The sequence below is a fragment of the Arvicola amphibius genome, chromosome 1, assembly GCF_903992535.2.
Source record: "Arvicola amphibius chromosome 1, mArvAmp1.2, whole genome shotgun sequence".
In the NCBI taxonomy this organism is placed as follows: Eukaryota; Metazoa; Chordata; class Mammalia; order Rodentia; family Cricetidae; genus Arvicola; species Arvicola amphibius.
Genome location: NC_052047.1, coordinates 183,840,310 through 183,854,178, shown reverse-complemented (window position 1 = coordinate 183,854,178; position 13,869 = coordinate 183,840,310). Strand labels below are relative to the sequence as shown.

General features: G+C 38.7%; 1 protein-coding gene across 2 annotated transcripts in view; it reads left to right on the top strand.

Annotated features, from left to right (window-relative positions):
- Window positions 1–13,869, top strand: part of Chuk (component of inhibitor of nuclear factor kappa B kinase complex) — a 37,645-nt gene that overhangs the window by 20,120 nt on the left and 3,656 nt on the right. For both annotated transcript variants that reach the window (XM_038332913.2, XM_038332906.1), the window contains exons 12-18: window positions 302–425; window positions 1,168–1,319; window positions 4,107–4,168; window positions 6,777–6,886; window positions 8,201–8,250; window positions 12,305–12,401; window positions 12,858–13,005. In XM_038332913.2, the coding sequence (XP_038188841.1) occupies window positions 302–425; window positions 1,168–1,319; window positions 4,107–4,168; window positions 6,777–6,886; window positions 8,201–8,250; window positions 12,305–12,401; window positions 12,858–13,005 (743 nt within the window). The remainder of the gene's footprint in view (window positions 1–301; window positions 426–1,167; window positions 1,320–4,106; window positions 4,169–6,776; window positions 6,887–8,200; window positions 8,251–12,304; window positions 12,402–12,857; window positions 13,006–13,869) is intronic.

Here is a 13,869-nt window from a genome sequence, read left to right as displayed (position 1 = left end):
AGAAAAGACTGGTGAACTACAGAGGAGATGGAACTTGATCCAAAACTTGAAAGAAGTAAAGGATTTGGGGATTAGCAGAGAAAAAGGAGTATTCTCAACTAGAAAGAAGCAAGTTTAAAAGAAAACATGCAGGAGTAATGTCAAGCTCTTTAAGAGAAGTGGTTATATCATTCATATATAAAACCCTTATAGCTACAGCCAGGCAATAGGTTCTTTTTAACATCTATGGGAACAGTATTTGGAAAAGAAGACAAATGTCTTTGAAAGTAGCTTATCTCCCTTATTACCATTTTGCTTACAGTTCAAGACAGCAAGATACAGCTTCCAATTATACAGCTGCGTAAAGTATGGGCTGAAGCAGTGCACTATGTATCTGGGCTAAAAGAAGACTACAGCAGGCTTTTTCAGGGACAAAGAGCAGCAATGTAAGTGGGTTCTAGTTTTGTTTTGGTTTTGGTTTTTTTTCCTCATTTTTTATTAAAAATTTCCATCTCCTCCCCTCCTCTTGCCCCTTCCCTCCCCTCCCCTCCACCCATACCCCCACTCCCTCCCTCTCCAGGCCAAAGATCCATCAGGGTGTACAAGGCTAAACACAGAACATTTTTTGAAATGTAGTACTTTTTAATACTGTGTTTATGTGCGTGTGAATGGATGCACAGGTGGAAGCCAGAGGTTGATGTTGGCTATCTTTCCCTTATTGTTTTCCCACCTAATTTTTGAGGTATGATCTCTTATTAAACCTGAAACTCACTATTTTAGCTAAACCTAATGGCCCATGAGCTCCTAGGATCTGCCTGTTTCCCCATGCCTCCGAGCACTGGTGTGACAAGCATACACTGCCATGTACCATACTGAGGTCCTCATGCGTGCAAGGCAAGCATTTGATCTACTTGGCCATCACCCTGACTCAATGAAATGCAGTGTTCTGACCAGACTTACAGATTTCTTATTAATAGTCTAAAATTATTTCAGCCATCATGACTTGAAAAATAGTCATTCCTGAGTGACCTTAGTAGAAGATTATTTACACAGGCAGGAAGTAGGTCAACTGTTTCTCATGATTTTATAGTAAAAACTTAGGTTTTGGAGTTTGGATACTGTATGTTTGCAAATTGCCATTCAATGTTTCTGAATGTTGATATTTTGTTTTGTTTTGCTATGGCTTAGGTTAAGTCTTCTTAGATATAATGCTAACTTGACAAAAATGAAGAATACTTTGATCTCAGCATCACAACAACTCAAAGCTAAATTGGAGTTTTTTCACAAAAGCATTCACCTTGACTTGGAGAGATATAGTGAACAGATGACTTATGGGATATGTAAGTGTCTGGCTATAATGTATTTGTAAGGAATGTCTAGTTTATCTTGTTGACCCATAGCCAGTAATTTAAATTCATACCAGAATAATACACAGGATAACTTAAATTGTCAAACTGTTTTTGTTTTGAGGATTAGCTCTTTTAATCCCTTAGTTGATCAGCTATTTCATAATTATAATAAAATTACTTAACTCTAGAAAAACTAAATAATAGATGTGACTTAAGACTGTGAATTTCAAGTCTTACTTTAAAAATGCATAGAGTCTATACTGATGATTTCTTAGCCAGTACGTACTGAAATGTGTGTTTCCTCCCAGTTTGTATGTTGAAATTCTGATCCTTAAGATAGTGGTAAGACCCTTGGGAAATGATTAAGTCATGATGAACCTAACTAGAGGCCTGGGTGAGAGTCCCTCACCCTTTCTGCCATACGGGGACACATATGGCAGCCATCTATGAACCAGAACTTGATTTTGGATTTCTCAGATTTCAAAACTATGAGAAATAAATTTCCATTGTTTATTTACCACCTCGCAATATTTGTTTTGTTTTTTTATTTTGTTCTTGCATTGTAACAACTGAAATGGAATAACACAGCCAGAGGGGTCTTAATTATTTGTCTTTTTGTAAAAAAACATAGACAATTCCAGGATTATGGTTTTTTTTTTTTCTAATCCATGTGCTGTGGAGTTCTAGCTACTGTTTTTTTTTTTTTTTTTTTTTTTTTTTTAATTGTACATAGTCTCCTGACTCCAAACTTATCTCCCTTCGGATGTGTTAAGGATTTGTGAAGAGTTAAAATTCAAATAATTGTGTGCTTCATGAAACATCTTTTTAAAGAAGTAGATACTGTTTATATATGTACTTGAAAAGGTGTGGATACCTCAGAATAAGTGATTAGAGTGTCCAGTTTATGAATATGTTTACTCTCTAGTGCTATTTTTATATTTGCATATTATAGGCATTCTGGTCAGTGACAAACAATTATTTGACTAACGTATCTTTGACTAGTCAGGCATACTGTGCAGTTGTCAACACAGTGAGATAGATCTATGTGTGCTAATATTAAAATATCAGTGTAATATTTGACACTGACTGTCTTAGTTACTTTTTTATTGCTGTAGAGAGACACCTTGAAGAAGACAACTTATAAAAAAAACCATTTAATTTGGTGCTTGTTTACAGTTTCAAAGGGTGAATCCATGACCATCATAGTGGGAAGCATGGTGACTGGCAGGCAGGCAGGCAGAGCAGTAGCTGAGTGCTTACATTTGATCTGTAAGCAGGAGGTAGAGAGAGAGCAAGTCTGGACCTTGCATGGACATTTGAAACATAGTCTAAGTGACTCCCACTGACAATTCTTCCCAAAAGGCCATATCTACTAATCCTTCCTAAACAGTCCCTGCTGGGAACCAAGCATTCAACTATAAGAGCCTATAGGGGCCTTTCTCATTTAAATCCCACAATGATAGTAAGTTGTGGGGAAAAGTATGTATATGTAGACTGTCTTACTTAAGTGCGAATAGAGAATATGTCTTCTAACAATTGAATTAGTGAGAACACTTGGAATAGAGGGGAGAATCTTTTCTTTTAATTTTTTTTGGTTGTTTTTTGTTTTTTTGTTTTTTTCGAGACAGGGTTTCTTTTTAGCTTTGGAGCCTGGCCTGGAACTAGCTCTTGTAGACCAGGCTGGCCTCGCACTCACAGAGATTCGCCCATCTCTGCCTCCCCAGTGCTGGGATTAAAGGCATGTGCTACCACCACCCCTGCTATTTTTATAGTTTTTGTTTATTTTTACACCACTGGGGATGAACCCTGACCCTTGTGTTGTAGGTTTGCTTTTTGTTTTTGATACAAAGTCTCATTATGTAGCCCTGACTGGTCTTGAACATGATCACTATGTTGACCAGGCTGGCCTTGAACTTCCAGAGATTTGTCTGCTTATTCATCTCAAGTACTGGAAGTAAATGTGTGCACAATCACATGCAGCCAAACTCAGAGCTATGTGTGTGCTAAGCAAGTCTACTACTGATCTGTTTCTTGTGTTGAACTTCTACTCTCCTAGAACTTCCACAACTCTGTGGCTTCAAACAGCATAGATGTAAAGAATTTTTTTAACCTCTGAGCCATCTCTCTAGCCCTAAAGATTTATTTGTTTATTATATATACAGTGTTCTGTCTATATGTATGCCTGCAGGCCAGAAGAAGGCACCAGAAATCATTACAGATGGTTGTGAGCCACCAGGTAGTTTCTGGGAATTGAACTCTGGTCCTCTGGAAGAGCAGCCAGTGCTCTTAACCTCTGAGCCATCTCTCCAGCCCAGATGTGAAGAATTTTTAAGGCTAAAATCCAAAATCAAGGTGCTGGCAAAGCCATGATTCCCTTGAAACCTGAAAGATTCCTTTCTAACTTTTAGGATTACCAGCCATGCTTGGTGTTCTTTTACTTATCACATGGTGTTCTCCTTTTGTGTTTCTGTGTGCACCTCTCCCCTGAGTCTGTTCTCTCTAAGAACACCAGAGAAGTGTCACACTGTGGTAAGGGCCTAGCCTAGTTCAGTGTGAGAACATACATAGGTGATTAACTATAAATTGCTGTATTTCCAGCGAGGTCACCTTTTAAGGCATTAGGGCTTAGAAGTACAGCACATTCATTTGAGAGACACACTTCTACCCATTATGATCTTTGATGTTGGTACAGCAAGAAAGTAACCAGGCTAATGTTTATAAGACATGATTACTTCAGAGGAAACCAATTTAGACTTGATTTTTTCTTTCGTTTTTTAGCTTCAGAAAAAATGCTGAAAGCATGGAAAGAAATGGAAGAAAAGGCCATTCACTATGCTGAGGTAAGATCATTGAACTCACTCTGTGCATTTAATGTCTCCATTAGAAATTATCTTTGATTTTTGCATATAAAGAATATTTATCATGCCAGGTGGTGGTGGCACACATCTTAATCCCAGCACTTGGGAGGCAGAGGGAGGCAGATCTCTTTGAGTTTGAGGACAGCCTAGTCTACAGAGTGAATTCCAGGACAAGCTCCAAAGCTACATAGAGAAACCCTGTCTTGAAAAACAAAACAAGAAAAGAAAAGAATATTTATTCTATCACTCCTGAAATTTAAACAAATGTCTAATATATATATATATATATATATATATATAGAGAGAGAGAGAGAGAGAGAGAGAGAGAGAGAGAAGAATGTACAGGCTTTAAAACCAAAGGCTTTGGGCAAACTTTAGCTTCACCAAACTCCAGTTTCCATAATATATATAATACATATTATATATAATTTACATATATACATACATACATATATACATACACACATATGTATATTAGGGGAAGCAGTCTTTTCTAATAGGCTTATGAACATTAAATGTAAATCAATAATAAATGTAATGTATTACTATTATTTTTATGACTAGTTTAGATAAAATGGCTTCACATCTATTTTAAATGGGACAGTTCTATTTATACCTGGTGTTGTTCCATAATTATGGTCTCCTGAGAGAGGTACAAATTGTTCCCTCGGTGGCAGATTTGTTCCTTATACTGTATATGTCCATGGTTCTGGTCTGTTACTTTCCTTGGTGCCAATTCATACTACACTGAGTATGTGGATAGGGCAGTTGTTATTGTGGGGTTGATATGTAAGAAATGGCAGTGGCCATTTGTCTTGTGAATGGCACTTACACTGTTTTTGCTTTTCCAGACACCAAAGCAAATGCTAGTACTAGTTGACTATAGTCAGAAGGGAAACACGGGAATTAGTATGTTTTTATTTATTATTATTATTTTAGACAGGGTCTCACTATGCAGCCCCAGCTGGTCTGAAATTCACTATGTAAGCCAAGCTAGCTTGACTAATGGAGATGCTCTTGCCTTTGCCTCCTAAGTGCTGGGATTAAAGGTATGCACCATTGTACCTGGCATAAGGTGTTTTTATATGAAAGATTGTCAGAAGCATAAAAAAGCCCCCACCATAGCTGAGGAACTATTAACAGTTATGGTTACTGGGGGAGGGAGAGTCGGTTTTTTTTTTTTTTTTTTTTAAAGAGGTGGCCCTTAGTAGTTTGACCATACCCTGTTGTATGGCCTCACATTCATTAGTATATGAACAGCCCAGATTGGACCCTGTGGGTTATTGAAAAACCAAAAAAGGGGAATTAGAAGTAATGGGGAGTAAATATGGTCAAAATATATTGCATGTATGATGGAGAAGTATCTATGTGTTACTTTCATTATTAATAAAGAAACTGCCTTGGCCCTTTAAGAGACAGAAAATTAGGTAGGCAGAGTAGACAGAACAGAATTGTGGGAGAAAGGAAGCAGAGTTGGGGAGACACTTCAGGCAGTCGCTATATTCAGTCGCCATGCTTCTCCTCTCCGAGATGGACACAGGTTAATATCTCTCCTGGTAAGCCACCCCTCGTGGTGCTATATAGATTACTAAATATGGGTTGGTCAATATGTGAGAGTTAGCCAATAAGAGGCTGAAACTAATGGGCCAGGCGGTATTTAAAAGAATACAGTTTCCGTGTAGTTATTTTAGGTAAAGCTAGCTGGGTGGCGGGATGCAGTCCGCCGCTCTCATCTACACATGTACCTATATAATTCTCAAAGAATTACTAAATATTATCTTTTTTTTAAAGAGTTTTAACAAGCCTAGTGTGGTACTTTACACTGTAATTCCAGCACTCAGGAAATCAAGACAAGAATTACAGGTTCAAGAATAGCCTAGGCTACATAATACTGCTATCTCATTAAATAAACAAACAATTAGCTTTAACAAAATTACTTTGTAGTGAAATATTCAATTCTATTAGCATAACAGATCATTCTCTACCTTTAAAGTCTAAGTGTTTTTTTTTAATTCTTTATTGATTCTTTGGAAATTTCACATCATGCACCCCAATCTCGCTCACCTCTCAGTCCATCCATATCTGCCACTCACCTCTGCAGTAGCCCCACCCCCAAATTAAACAAACAAAACCCCACCTTGTTCCTCCATCTTTCCAACACCTCTTATCCTTGTGGCTTCCAGAGTTGCAGTGTGTCATGCAGTATACTCCCTTTGTCCACACAGACTCACCAGTAAAATGTTCATTGCAATGAATCATGGGTCTGGTTCAAAGCCTCTGGCACACCATCATCACTGGACCCTCACTGAAAGTCCTCTCTGATGTCCTGCTGTTGCCCTGAGTCATGGTGCGCAGAATCAGTCCCTTTGCGCACTCCAGCAGGTCATAAATGGGGCAGCTCTTAAAGTGGGCCAACCAAAAGCCCAGGATGTGGGTCTGGGTGGTAGCTAAGCTGGTTGGTCTTGGCTGTTGGGTGTGAGGCACAGCCAGCTTTTCTAGGCCCATGCCTTTGGGACCAGCTCTCCCATGTCTTTGGTGACCATTGAGCCTTGTTTTATATGGTAGTCATTTTCTTTGTATCATATTTTAGGTTGGTGTCATTGGATACCTTGAGGATCAGATTATGTCTTTGCATACTGAAATAATGGAGCTTCAGAAGAGCCCCTATGGAAGACGCCAGGGAGACTTAATGGAATCTCTGTAAGAATGTATCTGTGCTATTGGTCTTGATTCTGTAATTATTTGTGTTGTTGTTCTACTTATATCTGGCAGGATTAAGCTTCTACATGGTATAGCTCATAGTTTTTCTTACCCCTAATATGTTTCTATGATAAGATTTTTTAAAATATTATTTTGGGTGTGTGTGTGCGCACATCACAATGTGTACATGTAGAGATCAAAGGACAAAATTATGAGATGGTTCTCTCCTTCCACCATGGGGCCCAGGAATTGAACTCAGGATGTTAGGCTTGGTAACAAGTGCCTTTGCCCACTGAACCATCTCTCCAGCCCTTAAAATATCTTAAAAGGGAGCTATTTCTTGGTATTAGTAAGTTTTGGAAAATAATTCTCTAGATTGTTCTTTACTATTTAAAAAAGTCTTTTTTATGTATTTTTTAAGTATATTTAAATTACAAATGATTTCCCATTTACTACTCTTTTGGTTCAAAGTATAATGTCTTAACTCCTCTATTGAGGTTAATTTCCTAAGTGTCTAGATTAGAAACTTCAGATTTTTTTTTCTCTAATCAGAAGCCATAATTTTTTTTCCCATTTAAATGTTTCTGGTACATGGGTGTTACATTTGTGGTGGGAGACCAGAGCAGATACACAGTATATAAAAACTTTATGTTCTGGAGACCAAGGAGAAGGCAAAGCACTTGCTGCTCAGGCTTGAGGACGTGAGTTTTGAATCTCCAGGACCCACTTATAAGGCTAGGTGTGTAGCATGTCTGTAATCCCAGTGCTTCTATAGCAAGAGGGAGACAGAGGCATAAGCTTGCAGGCCAGTTGGCTTAGCACAGGCAGTAGCACACACTAGGTAGACCTGTCTCAGGTAGACAGCAAGGACAGACACCCAGTTTTATCTTCTGACCACTTCACATGGAATACGCACACAAAGAGATAGAACACACAGGCAGTTTTTTTGTTTTTGTTTTGTTTTGCTTTGCTTTGTTTTAGCTCTATGTTTTGAGGACTTGTAGTCTTTGTTTTTCAAGGCAGGGTTTCTCTGTGTAGCCTTGGCTGTCTTGGAACTCGCTCAGTAGACCAGGCTGGTCTTGAACTCAGAGATCTGTCTGCCTCTGCCTCTCAACTGCTGGGATTAAAGGTGTGCACCACCACCATCTGGCTTAAGGACTTGTATTCTTATTATTAAGTGAAATATTCTGCAAAATATTCATTGATGATCTGTATTTGCTTAAAAACTCAATCTTGTCCCAATATTATTCAAGTTATGTATTATTTACTTGTTACTTCCACATACAGAGACATTTTTGTTCTCTTTTATTATAGGGAACAGCGTGCCATTGATCTCTATAAGCAGTTAAAGCACAGACCTACAGGTAAGACACTTCGATCACAATATTTAAAGGCATTTTAGAATGCTCCCTAACTTAACAAAGTAAGTGAATTTTAATTTTTTTTTAAACTTCAGAGTAAGATCAGCTTTTGGTATTGTTATTGCAACATTTGTGTTGTAATAACTTTAAATTTATTTATTTATTTATTTTTTTTCTTTCTTTTTTTTTTTTTTTTTTTTTGGTTTTTCAAGACAGGGTTTCTCTGCAGCTTTTTTAGAGCCTGTCCTGGAACTAGCTCTTGTAGACCAGGCTGGCCTCGAACTCACAGAGATCCGCCTGCCTCTGCCTCCGGAGTGCTGGGATTAAAGGCGTGCGCCACCACCGCCCAGCAAATTTATTTATTTATTTATTTATTTAAAATTTTTGTTTTTTGTTTTTCGAGACGGTTTCCCTGTAGTTTCTAGAGCCTGTCCTAGAACTAGCTCTTGTAGACCAGGCTGGCCTTGAACTCCGAGATCTGCCTGCCTCTGCCTCCTGAGTGCTGGGAATAAAGGTGTGCGCCACCACCGCCCTGCTATCTTTAAATTTAGAAGAATTTAAGAGGCTAGAAAGGGAATGTAATAAGGATATTAAAGTAGAAAAGTTTTTAAAGTGAAGTGAAAATAAAGAAAAAAGAAACTCAAAAAAGAAAAAGAAACAAGGAAGAACACAAAGAGCTGAATTTAGACTCCCAGCACTCACAGAAAAGCCACACACAGCAGCACCCACTGTGATCCCAGCAGTTCTGGGAATGTGGGGACAGATGGATTCCTGTGACTCAGCAGCCGGTATAGGTGAAACAGCAAGCTTCAGGTTCAGCGAGGTACCCTACCTCAACAAGTAAGGTGTGGAGAGCTGTCAAGGAAGATACCTGAAGGTGACCTCCAGCCTCCATACATACATAGCCTCCCCTAACAAAAGGAAGAAACAGCCAAAAAATGTGTAAAAGGGCTAGGGGAAAATACTGCTTAAGTTAGAGAGGTTGGAAAGAATTCAACACAATGGATTCTGGGTGAAATAAGAGAAGAAACTCATAGTCTCTTCAGAAGCAATTTATCTTGAAAAATCATGCCCTTGAGCAACAATTCATATGAACGCCTGCCAAATACAGAGCATTGTCTGCTGGAAGGGATGTTGGTTGGAAACCAGAAGCTTTGAATTCTAAATTGGGCTTTTTACTGACCAAATAATCTCCAACACTTCTCCCTGTTTCTCTTTCCCTTTTGTGCAAAACAAGTTGAAACCTAGCCTTCTAACTCAGTAAGCTTTGGCAGTATATTTGACAGAGTGCTTATGAAATGCTTTGAAAACAATAAAGTAGTGTGTGTGTGTGTGTGTGTGTGTGTGTGTGTGTGTGTACTGCAAAACACTTGTTTTAGTTAAAATATATTTATTTTGAATGATTACATAAGTAATAAAAGGGATATCTCTGCTCCTGAATATATATTGTGTTTTAATGTTTTATATAACTTATATAAACTTTTCAAGTTTTATACCTGATAATATATAAACATATAGCTACATATACAACTTTATACATTATTTACACTTTCTTTAAAAAAACAGCATGATCTCAAGCACTGTTTAAAAATATTTTTGTGAGATTTTATTTTTAATTTATGTCAGTACACTCATACAGAGGCCAGAAGAGGGCATTGGATAGGACCTGGGGTTGCAGGTGACCATGTGGGTATTCTGAAGCTCTGGAAGAACAGTCAGTTCTCTTAACTGCTGAGCCATCTCTCCAGCCCCGTATGCTGGTTTTTGTTGTAGTAGAATTTGTTCAGTTTATTGTCATAAATAGGAAATACATGTCGGACAGGCACTTAACTTTATTGGTGGTCAGGTTGTTTAGATGTGGTTTCCTGCAGGAAGTAAAATCTGAAAACAGTGGAAACTAATTTTCTTTGTCCTTTTCTGGCAAAAGCTGAAGTTCTGATGTCTTTACCATTAAAAGAGCTAGTTTTATGGGAAACCTCTTGGGTTTGGTTTGTGGAATTTATGAAGGACTACTGTTTGAAGAAAAGTGTTTTTGGAGCCTTGTATCTGCTTGGGTGAAGGTATGGGGGAGGCAGAGAAAGAGACAGATTCTGGGAATGAAGCTGGGCTGTGAAGAGGTTTCTGGAGTGATTTTTATTATTTAAAATTTTTTTTAATATTTAACTTTATTTTATGTGCATGTGGTATGAAGGTGCCAGATTCACTGGAACTGGAATCAGACAGTTGTAAGCTGCCTTGTGGGTGCTGAGAATTGAACCTGGGTCCTCTGGAAGAGCAGCTAGTGCTCTTAACTACTGAGCCATTCCTCTAGCCCTGGGAATGCTTTTTAAAAAGGAGAGGTTTTTTTTTTTTTCCCCTTCTCTTGCAGTACTGGGGATCCATATATGCTTGGCAGGCACTAGCTCCACCTCTGTGCTCCAATCCCACAGCCTTTCAAAACCTCTTTGAAACTCTTTCCATAGTTTTCTTTTCAGGAGTAATGCAGAAAAACATTAAATGATGAAAGTTTGTGCAATTATTTGCAAGTATTAGCAGTAGTAGTGTTTTTGCTTTCAAGGTTCTTTCCCAGGAAAATACTAGGGTGAAACATCAGCACTTTTTTGCTCATTTAAACTTAAATTGTCATAATCTGAAATATAATAACTAATGCTAGTAGTTTTAAAAACTGAGATACACTTATAAAGTATAGAACTCAGTGTAACCAACAACCATCCCATTTGAGGACATCTGCCAGATTCCAGTTGGCTTTATGGTGAATTTCTGGGTGTCCACTGATCGCTTTTCAGTTTGGTTTAAGTCAGCTTTTTTTTCAGATGAAGTTTTTGTGAGCTGTAAACAGATAGATTAGCATGAAATTCCAAGCACCCTGGTTGAGGCAGTGAAAGCCTGACTGCCCCACTGTTCTAAGTAAGCAGTGTTAGTCATGTAAGAAAGCTAATCTTTTGACCAAAGGTTGCGTCTGTGTCTGAATTTGGGTTAGTACAGATTAAAGATCAACCAGGCTATTCATCTCAAACACGGGCAACTTAAGTCTCTAAAGATTAAACAGACACAACCATGCATAAGTTTACTTTTTAGAAAATATTTATGTCTGTGGGTATGGGTATATGCTACATGTGTAGGAGTATCCACAGAGGCCAGAAGAAGGCATCAGATTCTCCTGGAAATGGAGTTATAGACATTTGTGAGCCAGCATTTTAACATGGGTGCAAATCTGGTCTTCTAGAAGAGCAACAAGGGTTCTTGGCAACTATACCTAATTTTTGTGTAGTTATCATTGAACTATACCTCCAGTTCCTCAGACTATATATATTTTGGTTTTTCGAAACAGGGTTTCTCTGTGTTGCTTTGGAACCAGTCCTGGAACTAGCTTTTGTAGACCAGGCTGGCCTCGAATTTACAGAGATCCGCCTGCCTCTGCCTCCTGAGTTCTGGGATTAAAGGTGTGTGCCACCAACACCCAGTGATAATTTAGTTTTTTTAAATTTAAGTTTTAATTTAAATGGTGTTTTATAAACTTTTGATGGGGAGATGTGAACAATCTACTCACACTAGATAGGACAGCAGTGACAGGCAGACTGATGTGACCCGAGCCTTGTTTGGTGAATCTGAGTTTCATTAGGACTACTTGTTCACGCTTCAGTGACTACACTTCTGAAGAAAACCTCTCTCCCTTTTCTCTGTCTCTCTGCAACTGATAACCTTTTTCAGATCCTTCCAGAGGGATAAGGCTTCCTACGCCCAGCATCCCCACCCCTAAACAGCAGCCATTAGCTGCTTATGAATCTTTGGGGAGGATTGAAGGATAAATTATGGGAAGGTCTCAGGAACCCCTTTCCACACCATGACAGACCATTAGTCTTCTGTAGGTGATCACAACTTCTGAGATCTCCTCAAGGCAATAGCAGTATCACACTCAGGGCAGCATTCCAATAACAAATGGAGATGTTTTTTAGACTACTTGCAGCTTTTACGAGTTTCTAAGGAATTTTTTGTAATGAAGTTGTTGTGTTCTGCAAAAGGAAGTTATAAAGGTGCTAACTGAAGTCTTTCGTAGATCACTCCTACAGTGACAGCACAGAGATGGTGAAGATCATCGTGCACACTGTGCAGAGTCAAGACCGTGTGCTCAAGGAGCTGTTTGGTCACCTGAGGTAGAAAATTGCTTTATTTCCTCCTAAATGCCTATGTATTTGTCTTCTTTTAAAGTATAATATTCTTCTCTGGTAAATAGTAGTTGGATCAGTGTCTTCAAAAACATAGCCATTTATAGGTCCTGAGTATATGTGCGTTACTTTTTACTTTTTTATGTGCATGAGTGTTTTGCTTGCATGTTTGTCCCATGTGTGTGAGGTTAGAAGAGGGCTTCTGATCTGGAACTGGAGCTACAGATTGTTCAAATTGCCATTTGAACACTGAATTGAACCCAGGCCCTCTGGTAGAGTAGCTAGTGCCATTAACTGCTGAGCCATCTCTTGAGCCCTATATTGATTGTTTTTGAGATCAGTCATAGTATGATGCTCGTTGTGGTCCTTTTCCTCTGGCTTGGGAGTATGTTGCACAGTCTTGAGGGATGTGACAAGTATCTGACACTGACTTCTTCTCTCCAGCAAGTTGTTGGGCTGTAAGCAGAAGATTATTGATCTACTCCCCAAGGTGGAAATTGCCCTCAGTAACATCAAAGAAGCTGACAATACTGTCATGTTTATGCAGGGAAAGAGGCAGAAAGAAATATGGCACCTCCTTAAAATTGCCTGTGTAAGTAATTATTAGTGAATGTAATACTGAATTGCTGTTACTTTATGCCAAAGGAGTTTCTGTTGCTTTGAGCTATGTCCTTTGAGTGTTTTATACTTTACATTGGGTGCACATGTTCCTTGTTTGGTGTCTGAGAGATTATCTAGTTAGGACTTGTAGGTGAACTTTTCTATCCCACTAGCTAGTTCTCAAATAACCATACAGAAACTAATAATTATAAATGCTTGGCCAATAGCTCAGGCTTGTTACTAACTAGTTCTTATATTTTAAATTAACCCATATTTCTTATCTACACTCTGCCACATGGTGGTACCTTTTTTAACACGTCAAGTTTATTTTCTCTCTGCATCTCCTCTCAACTCCTGAGATGATTCCTCCTCTCTTCTTCGTCATGCTTTTTTTTTGTCTGCAAGTCCTGCCCATTATCTGCCTGTCCAGCTATTGGCCAGTCAACTTTTTATTAACCAATGAGAGTAATACATATTTACTGTATACAAAGATTTTTTCACAGCAAGGACTTGTGTATTCTCATTCTCCTTTCCAGTCCTGGTAGTGCTGGTGGTATGTGTGGTTTGTTTCATTAGAGACAAGAGCTCACTCTTGTCTAGGCTCTAGGCTGGGAGCTGGACTGTACCTCACTGCGGTTTTCCTGCTTCCCAAGTGCTGGGATTATAAGTGTGAACCACCATATCTAGTTCAATCCCTCTTTTTTATAGTCCTCCCTGCCCTGCATTGCTATGGCTGCTTGCCCAACTCTTCTTGGAGTAAATGCATCTGACTTGTTCATAAGTTAACCCTTGTTCAGCTGTTCCCTTCCTCCAAACCAAAACTGGGTTAGAGAAATTAGACTCATTCACTTTTAGT